Below are 20,978 nucleotides of genomic sequence, written 5' to 3' on the forward strand. Positions count from 1 at the left end.
AGAGGCCAAAAGTTAATTTACTACTTTGCATATATTTCATATTTATGAATAAAGTAGATCTGATAAGAATATGATGAAAATATCAAGAATACTATGAATTGGCTGTCCAGATTTCTTCCAAAAACCAACTCAATTTCAAAACATCATCAGATTTCAACTTGGTTTAGACTGAAAGCACCAAGATGTTTTAAGCAAGCAGAAAATAAAGTAAGAGAACAGGGGTTTTGAGGAAGCAGAAAAGCAGTAAGACAGGGAGAATGTGCTATGTCATCGTCTACCTGTAAATCTTGGTTAGAGATGTTATCAGTCTTAAAATTTTGTACCCGTGACTGCTTCACCAGAAATGCTGAGCACGAGGCTCAAAGACCTCTGAAACTGTTACTGGTGCTGCACGTGGCCTCCCACTGCCATGGCCTCTCATAAAGTCTGAGTCACTCAGTCCACCAGCCCATTCATCGAATACCTGATAATCAAACAGCTACAGGACACAGCGGACATGCCCTCCTGCGGCTTAAGGCAGTAGTGCTACTATATTAGAAGCATTGAACAGATGGCTACGGGACAACCACAGGCTTTCCACACGTGTTATCTCATTTCAGATAACAGAACCGGTAAGGTAAGAATATTGCCATTTTATGGGTAAGGGAATGAGGCTTAAACAGGGTCACCCTACTAAATGTATAATTACAAAAAATGGAAAATGTTGAGGAGGAAATATAAAATGTGTAGCAGGGGATCTGATTTTGCCTAGAGGTCAAAGAACATTGCTCTGAAAAAATAATTGTTACAGTTTAGCTTTATTCACTACATTATAATTAACCAAACACAGGGTTAAAAATTATAATTTAAGTAGATGAACTTTATCATTTTCTGTCTTAGAATCACTTCAGAATTATAGTGAATATACAGCTCATAAAAAGAAGACCAAAAAAATACAGTGTTCATGCAGAATATCATCTTAGATATCTTTCTTGTGAATTCTGATGAGACTGCGAAAATCAATTTTGGAACATCAACTTCTCCAAAAAGTCATAAAATAGGCATTTCTGCTTCACTGATTCTTGATCACCAGGATATTTTAAGATGATTAAAGTTTAAAGAGGTCATTGCTTATACCTCAAATAATTATCAGCCTATTACTTGATTAATGTGATTTCTTATTTCCAAAGGCAGAATATACATATCATTATTTCAAATTCCTCCCATATTCTCCCTAAGTTACACACATAAGGTAATTAAGAGAACTTACAGGTTCAAGATAGCTCTTTTTTACTCATCTAAATTGACGGTGCTTATACTCTGGGGAGCATCAGAATCACCGAAAGTGAAAGTGAAAATGTTGGTTGCTCAGTCATGTCTATTTGCGACCCCATGGATCGTAGCTCACCAGGCTCCTCTGTCCATGGGATTCTCCAGGCAAGAATACTGGAGTGGGTTGCCATGCCCTTTGCCAGGGGATCTTCCCGACCCAGGGATCAAATCAAGTCTTCTGCACTGCAGGCAGATTTTTTACCATCTGAGCAACCTGGGAAGCCCTAAAGCACTTGTTAAAGCAGAGCCTGGCCCCACTCCAGACTTTTTGAGTCTGTAGGTCTGGGATGACACCAGGAAATCTGCATTTCTAACAAGTTCCCAGGGAATGTTGATGCTACTGATCCAGAGAATGCACTTTCAAAACCACAGGTCTAGGGGGTAAACTTCAGGGGGCTCTACAACTAAGAGTGGAAAGTACTGACATTTCTTAAAGTAACTCAGTTTCACTGGTCTGTAATAGTGTCACTGACAGCTGTAATGAGAACAATCACACAAAAGTCAGTATACTCACTACGAAGATGGCATTACAGGTACTGTCCTCTGCATGCACTTGGAAAGGCAGTACAGCATAGTGTTTAAGAGCAAATGCTCAGAGGGCAAACTGCTTGCATTAGAATCCAGGATCTACAGTACTTCCACTTAACACCTAAGTATGCTTGAGAAAATTACCTAACTTCTCAGGGCTTCACTTCCCTCATCTACAGAAGTGGGAAAATAATAATACCGCCTCAGAGGGGTTTTCTGATATTTAAATGAGGAAAGCACTTAGACCAACACCTGAGTTAGAGTATACCTAAGTATTAATACAAAGTATATGTCAATAGGAAGAGCTAACTCATTGGAAGAGACCCCGATGCTGGGAGAGACTGAGGGCAGGAGGAAGGGGGAGGCGGAGGGTTTGACGGTCAGACAGCATTTGACACAATGGACATGGTGTGAGCAGACTCTGGGAGATGGTGAAGGACAGAGGAGCCTAGCGTGAGGCAGGCCACGGGGTCACAAAGAGTCGGACACGACTGAGCGACTAGACAACAACCCTTCCTCAGGGAAGACTTTCCCGGCGCTTTTTCTCGGATTTCAGAACTTTGGGCTTTTTTTCTTCTGAGTAGCTTCCTTCTTCCCTACTTTTGTTGTGTACTGACTCACAGAGCCTCACAAACATCGCTATACAGCAATTCTTTCCTGACTGAGCATGTCAACTACGCTTTTTTCTCTTCACTCTAGTGTCACCATCAGCTAATTGTTAGGCTGTTTTATTAACCGTATATTTGCAAGAGCCTCCAAATGAAGTATGCTATGCATAAATATGGAGAAGGCAATGGCACCCCACTCCAGTACTCTTGCCTGGAAAATCCCATGGACGGAGGAGCCTGGTAGGCTGTAGTCCATGGGGTCACGAAGAGTCGGACACTTACTGAGCAACTTCACTTTCACTTTTCACTTTTATGCATTGGAGAAGGAAACGGCAACCCACTCCAGTGTTCTTGCCTGGAGAATCCCAGGGATGGTGGAGCCTGGTGGGCTGCCATCTGTGGGGTCGCACAGTCAGACACGACTGAAGCGACTTAGCAGCATGCATAAATAAGCCAATAAATATTACAGCTCTTTTTAATGTTTACCATAATTATTAAACAATGAAAGTAAACTAAAACAAATTAAGCTTCATGAACCAAAAAAAAAACTACTTTAGCTACTCTTTAGCACCTTTGACAATATGATGAAGTATGACAGGCTATTCTATCCATCTACTTCAAATCATGACCTAAATCCCTCTGGAAAAACTTCTCTAAAACCCTACCCAATAGAATAAAATATCCAGTTTTCACTAAAGTGTGAACAAATGGCAAGAGACTTTATTAGGGTGCATGTTTGTGCAACAAAACGTGAGGCCAGCATTCACTGGTTTCTCTGCCTCTTCATATCATTCAGGAAGACCCACTGTGGATCTTGAACGACCACTTGAGGACTAAGGGAATCTGGTGACAGTAATAAGTATGCTCAACTTGGGTGTTTGGAAATTCACATTTTCTTATTAGTCCAAACCCTCAGGCACAGTTTTTTCACTGTGACTTCTAGGTATATCCTATGTTCTTGCCAAAATGCCTAAATAATCAACCAATTTGAAAACAAATGCATTAGTTCTTGACATAGGAATCTGAGATGAAGTTTCACACTTTTACATATTTCAGGTGAAACAGCATCAGAGAAACAGTATTAAAAGTATTTTAGCTTGAACAGTTTCTATTAGACAGAGGAATTGGGACAGAGACGTTATCAAAACAGGATATAATGGTTTTCATGGCCTCTTAGTTGACATGGCAAAATTAGCCTGTAGTATGAATTATTTTTTAAAAGTAATGGAGGGAAGTAATATCACATAATATACAGTATTAAGAGAATTAGGATTTTTACACCACAGTTAGTGATATATTTAGATAAGAAAGGGATATTACAACATAGATTACTTTTAAAAATAATTTTTAAAAATTATGTCCTCTTCACTCAATGTAATATTATATAACATTTCTTAAACTCTTCAATATTTGACAATATATAATATTTGACTAAATACATATGTGAAATATGCCTTAATACATAAATATGAAATATATCACATATAAATTAAACACAGCCTTTATAAATTCATTTTCAAATTATTGTTCCACCTTTCCATTTTAATAACTTTGACTTCCATGTGTTTCTTCACTATTGTCTTTTAGGTTATTAAATGAGAGACCTCACCATTGGAATATACCCAGTTACTTTTCTCTTTTCAGAATGCATTCAGTATAACTCATTATTTCAATCTATTACCCACACAATAATATAGAGTCTTCCCTGTCTTTTGCCCCAGATTGCAAGGATATCTGTTTAATATATCTAGGTCAAACTTACATTATAATAGGAACCCAATGAATATTAAGGAAGTATACAATATAATGAAAACGATTGCCAGTAGCCAGATAACTTGATTTTTTAAAAGCTCTCAAAGCTTAATGGATAGTACATTTTCCCAAGTCTATGGATATTAAACCTTCCAACCTAGTTAGCCATAATTTCATTGCATACCATATGATAACATGTGACTTTTTAAAGTACTTGAGAAATTACAAAGTCTTTCACCACTGTGTCTTTACAGCTGCACTGCACAGGAGGTACAGAAACATAAATTGGGTCTCAAAGAGGTCAAGTGTGCTGTCTCAACTATTTTAAGAAAAAGAATCAGTGAACATACATTTGATGGAGCAGGTGTCAACCCGAATCAGCCTCTGAACAGCCTTTCTTGCCTAATCAGCTCCAGGAAATAATCAGGAAAAATCTTAAAGGGAAGAGCACTGCTTTATTGCCTCTAACTCCAAACTAGAATTTTTAAGGGGTTAATAAGAAAATACAACTTGCCATCAATTAAATCAGTGATGTGGGCTTCTCCAAAATATCTAAGAAAATACTTTGATTCACATGATCTGTGGTAGCTGGGAATAATTTGCACACTCTTTTAACAGCCTAGAAATTTACTCCATTATCGATAAATATGTCCTGAGAGGATGACACACATAAAAAACCACTGAAACACTTAATAGCTGTTTCCTTAATTATTGGTAGTTGTATAACATTCTCACCATTGTAGTAATCCCTACAATTCCCCAATCTGGACCTTTTCTAGTTTCATTGCCTCTTTCTTGAAGGTGGCTACTAGTGTTATAGTCTAAGTCATCTAGGTACTATACAGACACTGACAAGGACCAGACTATCACCCAGTTTATTAATTATAACATTCCTATTAATACCTAGATATTTTTGGACATCTTGTACACAACAGCATCTATGAGTTCATGCTATCCTATGTTCTTTAAAGTTTTCTTTCAATTCATATTTATTTAGGGTCTTTTATAAGCTACCATTAAACAAGGCTCAAGGAAGACAAAAAGGAATCAGTATGGTCTGTGACTTCACAGATCCACTACTTGAAGTATGTAAAAATTAAAATAACTGAAATACTACAAAATAAGTGCTATTATCATGGCTCGTGCAGAATTCTATGGAAGCACAAGGAAAGGAGAACCTAATTTGAACTGGTGAGGTGAAGAATGGCTTCAAAAGAAAATGACACTCAAAATGTGTGCCAGGTACAAAGATGGAAAGGTGGGAAGCAGCAAGTCCCATTCTGAAAAGTGACAGGGATTCCAGACACGTGAAGGACTGGCATCCTTCTCTGTCTGTCTCTGAGTCTCCTGCTCCCTCTCTCCGTTAGAAGAATCTGTGATTACATTGGGCCCACCTGGATAAAACACAATAATTTCTTCATCTCACGATGCTGGACATCATCATATCTGCAAAGTCCCTTCTGCTATGTGACAAACACATCCACAGGTGCTGAGGACCAGGACACAGACACACGTGGGGAGGCATTACTTTGTCTACCATATTTATTCTCCCTCCTCCCTGACTGCAAGGATATTCTCCATTCCAGGTGTATAAACTGGAATTCTTGTATCTTCAGCTATTGCACAGAATCTCTCACCCCAAGATCAGCTGCTTTGTTTCAAACACTATGATCTGCAGGGTCCTCGCAGCACACCCTGTCATCCTGCACAACTCTTGGAAGCGTTCCCTGGACTGTCAAGGTAAGAGGCCCTTCTTATGTCCTTTAAAAAGACCATAAATTTCCTCTAGAATAAGGTGTAGCACCTCAATCATAATTCTTACTTACTTGTCTGTCTTCCCAACCAGACTCTAATTTCTTTGGGGATAAACCAGTAGCTAATATAATTTCTATTTTAATATAGACACAATACACATTTACTGAATGGTAATTAAAGAGACATGCTTAAAACCTGTGAATTCCTAGAAAAGTCTGACCTATTTACTTTAGATGAACACTGATGACCTTCCAGAAACCCTACTTTCAAGATCTTAAGAGGAATGGAGGAGGTTTTTTTTAGAAGTTATTTCTAGAGAAGACTTTTAAAACTCTACTGACTCACAGTCCAGTGTTACAGACATTAAAAAATTACTCTTTTAGTCACCAACTGAAATTATTCTAGGGGCAAAAAAAGACACACATTCATTATTTAAAAGAGAACATAGCATTACTAGAAAGTATTAGTGAAATCATACCACTTGAATTCACCATTACAAAATATTTCTAATAATACAACCACAAAACAGTGAGGGCCATGAATTGAACATGATGGTCTTTTATTACAAAGAGAGATAGATATTATAACTGATCTTTGTTATAACTTATAAGTTATAACTGATCTTTGTATTATATTTTGTATATATTTGTAATATTATATGTATTATATGATCTTATAAGTTATAACTTATGAATTATAACTGATCTTTGTTGATCTTAAGTCTATTTCTCATTAAATAGTTATCAGTCAAGATTCAAGGATGTCCACTAGATTATTATTTCCCAGCATGGGTCTTCTCTTATAAGACCTTAATTTTTGGTATAGTTTTTTTTAATGTATGCCAGTTGTTAATATAAGTAACAGAAAGAAAACCTTAAAGTTTCATTTTCTCTAAGGCTTATATATGAACAACCATTTTAAAAAATCACTTGAAGATATCTTTTTAACGTCCTTGGTCTTTCTAATTTAAATCCTATTATTTTGAAGTCATTAAAATTCTTGGCATGCACATTTAGTCACTGTAAAGTAGGATCTGGGACAAGTCTTTTGTGGCACAATTAAATTGTTCCCCTCAAGGACAACGTAGCAGAAGGAGCACTAATTTAGCTAATAGGGTAAAGAATGATAAGTGGTTCTTTAAAAAAGTGAAAATAAGCGATGTCAATTCTTGTATTTGATTTTCACTTCTGAAATGGGTTAATACAGGACAATAATTTGCAAGCAAGAAATATTAAATATTATACAAGATTGCCTCACTATTTTAAAGGTAATATCAGAGAGAAATCTCATTAAGGTGTCTATAAAATGGATTTTATAGAACCAATCGTATATAGTTCATAATAGTATAAAATACATATAAGCTAAATAAGAGAACATTAAAAATACTTCCTATCTGTACCTAAAAGTATTTATGAAATTTACAAGAGAAAAATAACTACCTAAAAAAGCAACTTCTAATATAAAGTAATATAAGAAGGAAATGAAAAATATAACAAAAAAGCTATTATACAAAGAGAACTGAAATGAAGTGTGTCAATTCCAAAGGAATCTCATTCATAAATCTAAACCATGCTAAATATTTACTATAAAAAGAGAATATTAATATCTTTAAGTTATAAGATTTTTTCAAACATTTATCAAGCATGTATTAAGTGTCCAGATTTTCTCAAAAATAGCAACAAATATTTAGTGAATGATGCATCAGGTGGTGTGAGACACATAAAGAACGAGTAAAACCATCCTCCTTGCTCTCACGGAGCTTATTACCGCGTGGGCAGTAACAGCAGACGGTAAGTGAGCATCATGACAACTCCACAGCGAGGGGCGAGCCTGGAGGACCAGGAGGACGTGTTCATGGACCAGTGAAGGGAAGGGAGAGTCGCTCAGGCGTGTCCGACTCTTTGCGACCCCATGGCCCATCCAGTCCATGGGATTCTCCAGGCCAGAGCACTGGAGTGGGGAGCCTTTCCCTTCTCCAGGGAATCTTCCCAACCCAGGGATCGAACCCAGGTCTCCCGCATGGCAGGCGGATTCTTTACCAGCTGAGCCTTTACTTATAAGGGAGCAGTTATGGATGGAATAGTAAATACATATATTAACTAAAACTGACTTAACAGTAAAATGAAAATGACACACCATCATCAGAGGTTTCCTACCTCAGAAGTTTCTGTGGGCTGCAGGCTCCAGGGGCACAGGGCAGAGGGTGGTTATAGGGAAAAGGGAGTATGTGACTTAAAAGACTAACCCGGCTCAGAGGCAGAGCAGGCCCCATCTGTTTTCTCTGCCACAGTCTCCTTACCAGCTCACCTCCCTCACTCCTGACCACCTACCCTGCTGACCACGTCTCTACGGCTTTGCATCAGAAAAGTCCCAACAGATTCATGTCAATATATGGCAAAACCAATGCAGAATTGTAAAGTAAAAAAAAAAAAAAAAAGAACAGTCTGCATCAAGACACGGATGTAAAGAACAGACTTTTGGACTCAGTGGGAGAAGGCGAGGGTGGGATGATTTGAGAGAATAGCGCTGAAACATGTTTATTACCATATGTGAAAGAGACAGCCAGTGCGAGTCCCATGCAAGAAGCACGGCACCCAAAGCTGGTGCGCTGGGACAACCCAGCAGGGAGGGGTGCAGAGGGAGACAGTGTACACCTGTGGCCGATTCACGCTGACCCATGGCAAAGACCATCACAACAGTGCAGAGTAACTGTCCTCCAATTAAAATAAAACTGCATCAGAATGCCTTTTCTTCTTGGTACAGACTTACCTTGCTTTCCAGATCTCACTAACTTAAATCCACTGTATTCTGTGGTTTCAGAACAATTAAATATATTTTCAGTGTCTAAGTTCAAGATTTGCAAAGTAAGACAGTAAAAGGCATAATAATATCCATTAAATTATCCAGAAAAGATAATTTACAAAAGTTTGAATGATCAATTATTGGCAACATAATCAGGGCTTTTTTTTTTCCCCCATTAAGGGCAAAGTATGAACGAAAACAACACTTCAACAATACCTCATTCCATGTTAAGATATTTTACACTCAGTCTGTGGATCTTCTACCAACTTGGCTAAATTTAAATTGTTCAGGTATATAATTCAGAGAGAGATTTGTAAATATCATATGTGTGATCTTCTGGTATTCTGGTACTTGTTTAAATTTCTACTGTATTTAATGATAATTTTATTACTGTTTCAACTATAAATCTGGATCCTAGAATTCTATTATTCTATTCAGCAAAAATTGAAAAGACAAAAAATTTCAAGGCAGAATGTGTTTCATTACATTGTATAAAATACAACTTAATATTATGCCGTTGGCTATTATAAAAGGACACTAAAAGCAACAATCTATGAAATCTGTCCTTAAACTTTTGGAAAAACGTTTTTAAGGGCATTGCTATATCTAAAATCCCAAGGGAGAAATTTCCTTTAGAACTTATTGGTAGTAAAACTTTGCTTTAAATAAATTAATATCCTTCCTCCTCTCTAACCATGACAGTAGTTAACTTTTTCTACAATGACTTATAGCTAAATTTCAAGCTCAACACGGAAATTATTACAGGTCTTTAAGAAACTACACTTTGCTTGTTAGTTAAAAACCATATATTTTATTAAAATACATAATATATCCTCTTTTCTTAATTCAAGTTATTTTATCTCAAGCCCATCAACAACTGTAACAATTTAAGATTAAATGTCCAGTCAGACAAAACCACATTCAAATCACCTATTACTTACTAGATGTTTGATTTGAGCAAGTAGTATAACACATGTAAATCTTAACTATTTAAAACAAATATAGACAATTAATTGTTGGTATTTTGTAAAATGAAGATAAAATTTTATTGTACGGCTTAGGTGATATGCTGTGTACAATAAAAATAGATCAATCAATATGAAGTTAATTCCTTTCATCCTTTCATGTAATAATTTGGTGAACAAGTAATTTTCTTCCTCGATTGACCATCCTGTTAATAATTTCATTAATCATGTCTGTTTCAAATATTTGTTCTTCCAGAGACTATAACTTGTTTTGCTTATGTATTACAATTTTGAAAATTTAAATTTGTGGTTACATATGCCAGCCTTTCTGTGAGCTGGATAAAAGCTAAACTAGATGTTCTTTCAAATAAAATATACAATGATGAGACCAACAACATGGAATTTAATAAGAAGTATATTTTTACTGAAAGGAACCTAGAAATCTGACTTTAACATTTAGTTATTCTGTGACTTTGAGCATGAGCCGCTTGCCTTAGAGATTATTACCTCATTTGTAAAGTAACAGAGGATGAACTGTCTAATCTTGAAATTTCACCTAGTTCTTGATTTTAGCGGACTACTCTAACAAGAGGTTTTTATATTTCATAACAAAACAAAACTGCATTTTGTATTTTATTTACTGTTGTTAAATTTCCACTATTAATTATTTTTTCCTGGTATTGATATTTTTTCTATATATATTTTGACATTATTCACTGAAATATAATTTGGATGTGGCTACACAAGTTCTTTGTGAAGCATAGTAAAGTAAAATTGATTTATTTGTTTTATAAATGTGCCAATAAATAATTTAAAAGGCTGGATGAGTGATAGTTGCTCAGACATGCCTGACTGTTCATGATCCGATGGACTGTAGCCCGCCAGGCTCCTCTGTTCATAGAATTCTCCAGGCAAGAATACAGGAGTGGGTTGCCATTTCCTTCTCCAAAAGGCTGGTCAGGCTTCAGTATTTTCGTAAGGTATCACTAGCTACACTCTAGATGTGTTTAGTTCACATCCCACCCTTGCTTATAAACCTGCAATGGAATGGCATTTCCACAGAGAAATCCTAACTGTGGTATTCAAAGCTCTCAAAACTGAACTTTCAGATTACTCATCTTTTTAAACCATCTGCTTCCGTCAAGGCAACTGATCTTGCCTTCCTTAAAACAAGTCTAGGAATTTCCCATGTTTCAGATACTTCCCTTACCATGAGTGTGTGCGTGTGTGCTCAGTCGCTTCAGTCGTGTCTGACTCTGTGCGACCCCATGGACCGTGGCCCACCACGCTCCTCTGCCCACGGGGTGCTCCAGGCAGGAATCCTGGAATGGGCTGCAACACCCTCCTCCAGTCCCTTACCATAACCCCAAACAATTTCCCTTGTCTGTTGGCCTATCCTCGAGACCCACTTCAAGTCCACATTTCTCTGTGAATCATTCCTAGGCCGTATGTTCTTCTAAATTCACATACTGTTACTTTAAAAATCCTTTATAAAATCTTTTTCAAATTGAGACTCATAAAATCAACTTTTTGGATGTCGACTTTTTGGATGCATTAAGAAATATAAAACGTTTCATAAAATCTCTATCAATTATGAACACATATCCATACCAACATTTCCAATTCGGTATGTCCTGGGACTCAATATAATATGCAACTTCTATGCATTATGGGAAAAAAAGAGTTTAAGAAACATTGCTTCTGTATCTTGGAACTCTCTCCAACCAGTATACAGACGCTTTCTCATTCATGGTATTACACTGGATGGGGTAAAATAATTGACTTAACCAGACTCCTATTAAAGAACATTTGAATTATTTCCAATTTCCTGATATTATAAATGCTGCAGTGAATAACCTTATACTGATATCATTTCATACATACGCATATATAACTAAAGGATAAGGTGCAGAAGTCGTATTGCTAAGTCAAAGTTAGATCCCTTTTATAATTTTTATAGATTGTGCCACATTGCCTTCTACAATGTGTGTGCTTCAGTTCAGGCGCTCAGTCGTGTCTGACTCTGCGACCCCATGAATCACAGCACCCCAGGCCTCCCTGTCCATCACCAACTCCCAGAGTTTACTCAAACTCATGTCCATTGAGTCGGTGATACCATTCAGCCATATCATCCTCTGTCGTCCCCTTCTCCTCCTGCCCCCAATCCCTCCCAGCATCAGAGTCTTTTCCAATGAGTCAACTCTTCCCATGAGGTGGCCAAAGTACTGGAGTTTCAGCTTTAGCATCAGTCCTTCTAAAGAACACCCAAGACTGATCTCCTTTAGAATGGACTGGTTGGATCTCCTTGTAGTCCAAGAGACTCTCAAGAGTCTTCTCCAAAACCACAGTTCAAAAGCATCAATTCTTCGGTGCTCAGCTTTCTTCACAGTCCAACTCTCACATCCACACATGACCACTGGAAAAACCATAGCCTTGACCAGACGGACCTTTGTTGACAAAGTAATGTCTCTGCTTTTGAATATGCCATCTAGGTTGATCATAACTTTCCTTCCAAGGAGTAAGTGTCTTGTAATTTCCTGGCTGCAGTCACCATCTGCAGTGATTTTGGAGCCCAGACAAATAAAGTCTGACCCTGCTTCCACTGTTTCCCCATCTATTTGCCATGAAGTGATGGGACAAGATACCATGATCTTCATTTTCTGAATGTTGAGCTGTAAGCCAACTTTTTCAATCTCCTCTTTCACTTTCATCAAGAGGCTTTTTAGTTCCTCTTCACTTTGTGCCATAAGGGTGGTGTGCACTTAGTCATGTCCAACTCTTTGGGACCCCATGGACTGTAGCTCACCAGGCTCCTCTGTCCATAGAATTGTCCAGGTGAGAATACTGGAGCGGGTAGCCTTTCCCTTCTCCAGGGATCTTCCCAACCCAGGGATCAAACCCAGGTCTCCCACATTGCAAGTGGATTCTTTACCAGCTGAGCCATCAGGGAAGCCTAATTTATACCCCCATCACCAAATTATCTAAGGGTTTTTATCTGTACATCTGTGCAAAGAAAGTAAATTATCAAACTGAGTTTATGCCAATCTGCTAGGTAAAAACATGATATCTCATCCTAGTTTTAATACTCCTTTATTTTGAGTAATATAATCATCTGTCATATTTTAAAAGCCATTTGTATTTTCATTTTTTGAACTATCCATTCATGCCCATTGCTAATTTTCCTTTTTGATTGTCTTTATCTGACAGACTGCAGCCCGCCAGGCTTCTCTGTCCATGGAATCTTCCAGACAAGAATACTGGAGTGGGTTGCCATTTCCTTTTCCAGGGGATCTTCCCAATCCAGGGATCAAACCCAGGTCTCCCACACTGCAGGCAGATTCTTTACTGTCTGAGCAACCAGGGCAGAATTAATTTCTAGAGGTTCTTTATATATTAGATATTAGCCCTGTGTGGTATGTGTTTTCTTGAATAAATTAGCAAGTATTTTAATTTTCTTCTGATCTTGTAAAAAGTAGTTATTATATATATATATATTTTTTTTATATTTTGTTTTAACTTATTCCTTTATGCTTTTACCTTTCTTAATTCCTTTCTTTTGCTTTCCTTTTAATTGTGGTGTTTTTTCTTCTTAATTTTTTGAATTGAATCTTTAACTCATTCATTTCATTCTTTTTGTTTTATCAATGTTAAGTTTTTAAGGTACTGAATTTTCCTCCAGGTACAGTTTTGTCTGCATCACTTAGCTATATGAAAAATTTTATTTTCTCCACACATGTCTTGCATTCATTGATGCAAGCAAAAAATATAGAAATTTAGAGTTCTTTCCTTTCAACACGTATTTTTGCTAGAGCTTAATGAGATCTAGAGCAACCTGGTCTTCGATCACCTCTTTTCTTGCCTTTGAGCTACGCAGCTTCGGCCTAAACACGCACTTTTTAAAGGCTGTGGATAATACATAGCTCCTAGTTTCGTGAAAAATGCAGTTTATACTTTTTTATTTTGTTGTTTTTGTTCTATGGTTTCCACAGGTAATAGGGACAAAATGTTGTTATGTAGCCATGTTCATACGAGAAATCCTTTTATACATTTTCTGTGTGCATTTCTATACGCTTCTTGGCCTTCTCTAGTGGCTCAGACAATAAAGAATCCGTCTGCAATGCAGGAGCCCTGGGGTCGATCTCTGGATCAGGAAGATCCCCTGGAGAAAGGAACGCCTACCCACTCCAGTATTCTTGCCTGGACAATTCCATGGATAAAGGAGTCTGGCGTCCTACAGTCCACAGGGTCGCAAAGCGTCAGACATGACTGAGCAACTAACACCTTCCCTTTCCCAGGGTCCACGTGCACAGATTTTGTAAATAGTTTAAAATGATGAAATGATACACTCCAGGCAATGTTTGTGCTGTAAATACCAATCCTATCCTTTAATCTACATTAATTGGGAATGCATGTACACCCGTGGTGGATTCATGTCAATGTATGGCAAAACCAATACAGAATTGTAAAGTTAAATAAAAAATAAATAAATAAAAATAAAAATAAATAAAAGAAAAATAAATTAATATAAAAAAAAAAAACTTTAATGACTTTTAACCTCTCAGCCTCCATCTGACTATTTCATCACCCTTCCATCTATTTATATGGTAGATAAAAAGAATATTCTTATCTACCAAAAAACCTTGCTGAGACTAAAAATATGATATTTAAGAAAGTCTGAGGTAGACATATACATGAAATTCCTTTGAGAAATCACATAAGAAATCATTAGTGGCCTCCAAGGTCTATTAATTTTTGAGTCCAACGTTGCTCTTCCTCACAATACCTGCTGGTAAATTTTGAGATAAAAAGCTGAAAGTCAGTTTATGTGTTATATGTTCGATGACAAGGTCACATTATTTCATTAAATGGAACAAACCTAAAATCCAAGCTTAATTTGACTTTCCAACCTATGCAAAATGAAGGGTAAACATTCAGATATTATCTGTATCTCCCTGAATACAGCACGCTATTACAGTTCTTGTTAGATTAATCTTCATACGAGATGGGACTGTAACTGTCAAATTCACTGGCACATACTACTGTTAGAATACTGAACTACGGAAAGAATTTCTTCTTTATTGACGTTGCAAAGACTATACGTTATAATTTATGCTAGCTAGGGTTGTAGTAAAAAATGATGAATAGGACAGAATCATTTTCATGTTAGCACTCCGAAATTTATGAGAAATGTGGTTTAGATCAATTATAATTTCTGAGTTTCCTCACCTAATAATGGGGGTAATACTAACACTCAGTTCACAGTTGTTGAAAATATTTAATAAAATAATAGAACTGGAGTGTTATCACAGACTATTCACTCTATGAATACATTTTTTTCCTTCACAATTTAAAATCTTCAAATTTTCCCTCTGTTCTATTTGTCCTGTTAAAGAAAGTTTTTGAACAGGAAAGTATATGGTATTTTATAGTTTCCAAAATCTACAGAGAAAAATTGACTTTTCTTGAGTTATGTCCTTTTATGATAAACAAGGTGTCTGGTGAGCAGTGACTCCGTGACTCGAGTATAAGGGAAAGTGCACAGTCTTCAGGGCTCTGAAGCCTCACAGTGTGAGTGGAGCGCCTCAATGGAGAGCAGCGGTCTCCTCTCTGCCCTTTGCGGCCGTGTGACTCTCAGAGAAGCCGCCACCAGAAACCGGTCACCTCACGACATGCAACTTCAGTCACAGGTTCACTCTATCCACAAAAATCTGCTTCTAATATTCTGGCATACTATACAACATTCCGGTTAAAAAGCCAGAATTACTTGTTTTAAGCTGGCAGGCAAGTCATTTACCTAAAGATTCAACTTAACGGCTCACTGCCTAACTTGCCTGAATTTAAATCATGAACTTTAACTTCCATTCAGAAAGAAAAAAAATTTTTAAGACCTAAATCTAAAGAAATATTAAGCTTCACAAGCCAGACTTTCAAATGTTAAAGGTGAACTAGATGTCTTCCTTACCTACATCTTACAGCATCCTCTACTATACCTTAAATTCCAACTCTGCCACCAAATATTACTGTCTAATGTTCTTCCTTCTATAGAGACCCATAGTTTTTGCTATGGTAAAGATTTTTCCAATTTACTATTTTGCGCAACCAAAGATATTGCCTTTCCATTAAACTCACACATGTCCTGTAAAATAAACATTTTATTTCCCTACAGCCTCTAAAATTTAGACTCTACAGTCTAGACAGATAGCAGTTAAGAACATGGGTTGAATACCTCATCTCTGCCAACAGCTGTGTTGTTTTGTGAAAGTAATTTACCATTGTAAACTTCAGTTCCAGGTTCACAATTGTGTGGGGTTAATAACAATATTTACTTCATGGGAATATATACAGTTAAGGCATGTAAGAAGCTTCTAGCAACTGCCCAGTGAATTCAATTCTTCAACAGATATTTACTGAACACCTACTAGCTAGCTGGAGGAGGAAATGGCAACCCACTCCAGTATTCTTGCCTGGAGAATCCCATGGACAGAGGAGCCTGGTGGCCTACAGTCCACGGGGCTGTAAAGAATTGGACACGACTGGAGCAACTGAGCACACAGCAGCTAGCACTGTTTTAGGTACTGGTTGCATTTAAATGCAATCCTGGCCCTTATAGAACTTACATTTCTCTTGCGGGAGATAGACAACCAAAAATACATCCTATAGTATGATGTCAGGTAAACAGAACTGTAACAAAGAGAAACTGAGGACAAGAGAGAGACATAAGGGGGTAAGGTGTAATTTCACAGGCAGCAGTCAGCAAAGACCTCCCTGATGAAGCGACATTTGAACAGTCTGAGCTGAGAAGCGAACAGGCCCTGTGCGTCCCACCGTGCTGCCAGTATGACGATGATGTTCAAGATCAGTAACCTGTGTGGGACACCTCTCTCACTCCCATACCTCCCCACAGGCTTTGGGAGGCAGAGGAGGAAACGTCAGCCAGGGCAGAGGGAGGGATGGCTGGGTGGAACATCGGTTCGCTTCATCATCATGAGAAAGTCAATTTCTCTAACTCAGGCTGTCTAGTTTCGCGTGCCTCTGGGAATAAGAGAGAAACTACCCTGGTTGCCGCGTCCTCTACTCAGGCATATGATGTGCACGTACATTCTCATGAGTAAGAGGGAAACAAATGGAGAGAGGCGTGGGGTACTATAAACAGAAATTATACTGAGACCAAAATAGCATGCTTTATGTAGGCTAAAAATGAAGTCTGGCAAGACAGAAATTACATGTTTTATAGCAGAGTATATGGTCAAAGACATTAACTTCTTACACAAATTAAATCAGGAAAGAGATTTCATTTATAAGACGACAAATAACTTTCCAAGAGAAGATACGTAACAGATAAGACCTGCATAAGGAAATTGTTTCCCACTCATGATTGAAAATTACCTGTTCTCATAACCCTGTTTTGTGTTTTCTTTTAAAAGAGTGATATGATTCTTTAAATCAAGTGCATAATAATATTTACCATTAATTGAGATAATAACTTGCATATTTCAAATATCAGTACTTTAGATCAAGTTAACAGTCAACTAGATTAACTTCAAATTTCTACCTCATAAAACGATCATATGTAGCCCCTTAATCTTTTATAGCTTTCAGTGTAGTTATTTTCATAACTAAGGCTATAGAACGCTGGGATAATCGGCTCCACAGGCAGGGTTAGGGGTTCAAGAGGAAGAGAATAACCGGCCATGTTAACAGTCCAGAGCATCTACTCCGTTTCTCTACGATTGTTTCATGGACTATTTCATACTATGAGGGATATAGCTTTACTTATATATTTACACCCAAGGCCACATAAGCACTTTTTTGTGCCTCTTTTAGGGCTCTGATCTCTCAACTTAGACTTGGCTAAGCAAGTGGACAATGCAGACACTAGGCTGGCTTATGAAATGAGTCAAAATCATTTGACAGTATCACTATCCTATCTCTCATTAACCTAACATGGTGAAACTGTGGTACCTTCACCACATTGAACTTTACTTCATATTGGGATATACTAGAATTGAGTTCATACTTTCACATGTACAATTAAGTATACAAAACTCCTGGCACTTAAAGTGCTGGAGCAGGGCAGTGGTGAAGAGCTGTCAAAGAACCCCTAGATTTATGGTTTGAGCAGCTGGGTTTTTGGTGATAACATTTACTATAAAGGAAGAACAAATTTTGTAGTTAATTGTGATAAATTCAGTTTTAGGCGAAAAGTAGAAAATTTTTAGATTTGGGAAAGATATATATATGAGCTGGAAACATAAATTTGCAAGTCACTGATGTATTAATAGTAAATAAAGTCATGAGAACAGACAGCAGTTATTCATTGATGAAAGATGAAACATTAATAGACCTTTTTTTAACTAGAGAAAAAATACAACAACCTGTTCCAGACTAAAGGAGAATTTTTATAGGGTTTTCTGCAATTAAAATGTAAAACAAAAGTGAATGGAAAAACACTAACAAAGAATGAGCCAAACTCATAATTCTAGAAAATTATGCAAAAAGGACAATTCTTTAGCCACCGAATTAATGTTTAGTAACTGACTGTTGAAATCTTCTGTGGGTGGAATGTAAAAATAAAGAGTAATAAATACATAATACAAGTACAAACACAGACACCATGCTCCAGGCTAACAAAGGGAAATACAACAACTGCTTTTTAAATTTTTAAAATTTCAGGTGAATTTAGATTATATACTAGCATTCTTGGGAATAACATTTGCTTCATATTACAAGTCATCCCTGGATATGTAAACCTCAAATCAGCAAATCTTAACCTCCCAGGTTTTACGACTTCCCTGTTTCTACACTGTCCCTCATGTGAGATGGCTCCCTTAGGAAAGGGGCTCCTGTTGACCCCAACTCAACTCCTGGACCATTAAAAGTGCCCAGAAGCTAGGCCGGCTCCACTGTTTCCTAGTCCAGGTGCCACAGGTTTCACCTTAAAAACACAAGCCGTCCTCAACCCCCTTACTACCTCACAGATTGCTTAAAGCACATAAATGCAATCTGTTCTGTGATAGATCTTAGAGGTAACAATGACCTAGAACAATCTCTCACCCAGCTAGCTGACTCTACAGTGAAGCTATGATTTACTGACCTTGAGAAGAATAGTGCAGTTTTAAAAAATTCCAGTATCTTACAATATTATCATACACTTAACACCAAAAAGTAAAATTCTAATTAACTCTTAATTGCTGGACATTTTCTTGGACACCTACATCTCAGAATCTTTTATAAACTAAATCTTTTAAACTCTGAACCTTATAGTGTGAAGGAAAGCCTCAAGTCTTTCAAGAAACACTTAAAAGGAAAAAGAAAAAAGACAGGCCATTTGTAACCTAGCAAACACTGAATAAAAAGACAACCCATCTGCCATCTAAGTACAACCAAGGAAATTTCACGCTTTAACTATATTTGTTTCCAAAATTATAAATAACCTAAGAACTTTATTTAGTGTGGGACATAACTCACGAAGCAGTCTTTTCTTTTTTCTTAAAAAACTGAACGTAAGCACCTACCTTAGGAATAGGATTCAGCAGAATTACACCTGACTTCTTAGTGATGACCTGTTTTGTTGTATAGTGATGGTCTATAAGTTGAGGAATATTTGAAAACCCAGTGCCTTCAAAACGATACATATTCTGGAGAAAGAACAATAAAGACATTGCTTAAGCAACACTTCATTCATCAATAAAGTTCCATTTAAGAAAATCTATTGTTGTACAAGCGTGTGAAGATATTTAACACTGCTGAATTACAATACACTTTAAAATGGTTAAGACGGTAAAAATAAAGATAAGTGATATTGCAACATGCTAAAAAATAATCTTTGCATCAAGAAACTAATTTTCATAAATGACTAAATGTAATTCAGATTGTTAAAAAGAAAGAAAAAAAAAACAGAAGAAAAGAAAAATATACAGACCTGGAATGCACATTGCTAAAATAACCAAAGGAAATAAACTACAGGATACATTGAAGGAACAGAAATATGTGTACATATGTTTGCATATGTGTTTCATTTGAAAAAGCTTTCAAGATCAAAAATAATGTCAGAAGTCTGCAGAAGTATATTCAATATAATAATATTTTAAGAATACCTCTGATGACCATTTATTTCCCTTTTATCAATACAGTATGAATTGATTTTTCTGTACTTGGGTTATTCATGTATTATTCTTTCATCAAACCACATAGTCAAAAAACAAAACAAAGCAAAACGATACTGTCCTTCACATACACGTGATAGAGAAAATGCAGCAGAGACAAGTCTGTACGCATCAGCACAGTCACATGTTCACACCTGTGATTCCAGCACATGAAGTTAGTGACATGTTCCCAAACTCTGTCAAGACCGCTTTCCGCTGACTTCAAAAAGGCACATCTGTTGGTAATCTTATGAATGAACCAATGGCAATAAATTTAGCAAAGAAAAAACATCTCATTGCAGCTATTTTTCAACGAAAGGAGCATTACAATACAGTGTCATGTAACAAAGGCTCCAATCTGATTATTCACAAAGAGCTCATATGTACATGTGTATGAATACAGATACAAACATGTTCCATTTTAAGAAAATCCTATGGTAAGAAACAAGAAATTTCTAAACTCACCAAATTTGGGTATTATTTACAATATTGGAAGGTGTTTTCCTGGATAAAGGATAAAAACTCGATTTGTGCAATATAAAATTCAGTTAGTTCAGTCACTGAGTCATGTCCAACTCTCTGTGACCCCATGAACCGCAGCATGCCAGGCCTCCCTGTCCATTGCCAACTCCTGGACTTTACCCAAACTCGTGTCTGTTGAGTTGGTGATGCTATCCAACCATCTCATCCTCTATCATCTCCTTCTACTCCCACTTTCAATCTTTCCCAGCATCAGGGTCTTTTCCAACGAGTCAGTTCTTCGCATCAGGTGGCTGAAGTATTGGAGTTTCAGCTCCAACATCAGTCCTTCCAAAGAATATTCAGGACTGATCTCCTTTAGGATGGATTGGTTGGATCTCCTTACAGTCCAAGGGACTCTCAAGAGTCTTCTCCAACACCACAGTTCAAAAGCATCAATTCTTCGGCACTCAGCTTTCTTTATACTCCAACTCTCACATCCATACATGACTACTAGAAAAACCATAGCCTTGACTAGACAGACTTTTGTTGGCAAAGTAATGTCTCAGCTTTTTAATATGCTGTCCAATTTGGTCATAACTTTTCTACAAAGGAGCAAGTATCTTTTAATTTCATGGCTGCAGTCACCATCT

The 20,978-nt window shown here is 37.1% G+C and overlaps 1 protein-coding gene across 5 annotated transcripts in view; it reads right to left on the minus strand.

The window, feature by feature from the left end:
• The window catches only part of FER (FER tyrosine kinase), a 475,518-nt gene that overhangs the window by 206,942 nt on the left and 247,598 nt on the right, over positions 1 to 20,978 (minus strand). For all 5 annotated transcript variants that reach the window (XM_040239698.1, XM_040239699.1, XM_040239695.1 and 2 more), the window contains one exon: positions 19,237 to 19,359. In XM_040239698.1, the coding sequence (XP_040095632.1) occupies positions 19,237 to 19,359 (123 nt within the window). The remainder of the gene's footprint in view (positions 1 to 19,236; positions 19,360 to 20,978) is intronic.

This window comes from Oryx dammah, unplaced genomic scaffold, assembly GCF_014754425.2.
Source record: "Oryx dammah isolate SB20612 unplaced genomic scaffold, SCBI_Odam_1.1 HiC_scaffold_5, whole genome shotgun sequence".
Classification (NCBI taxonomy): domain Eukaryota; kingdom Metazoa; phylum Chordata; class Mammalia; order Artiodactyla; family Bovidae; genus Oryx; species Oryx dammah.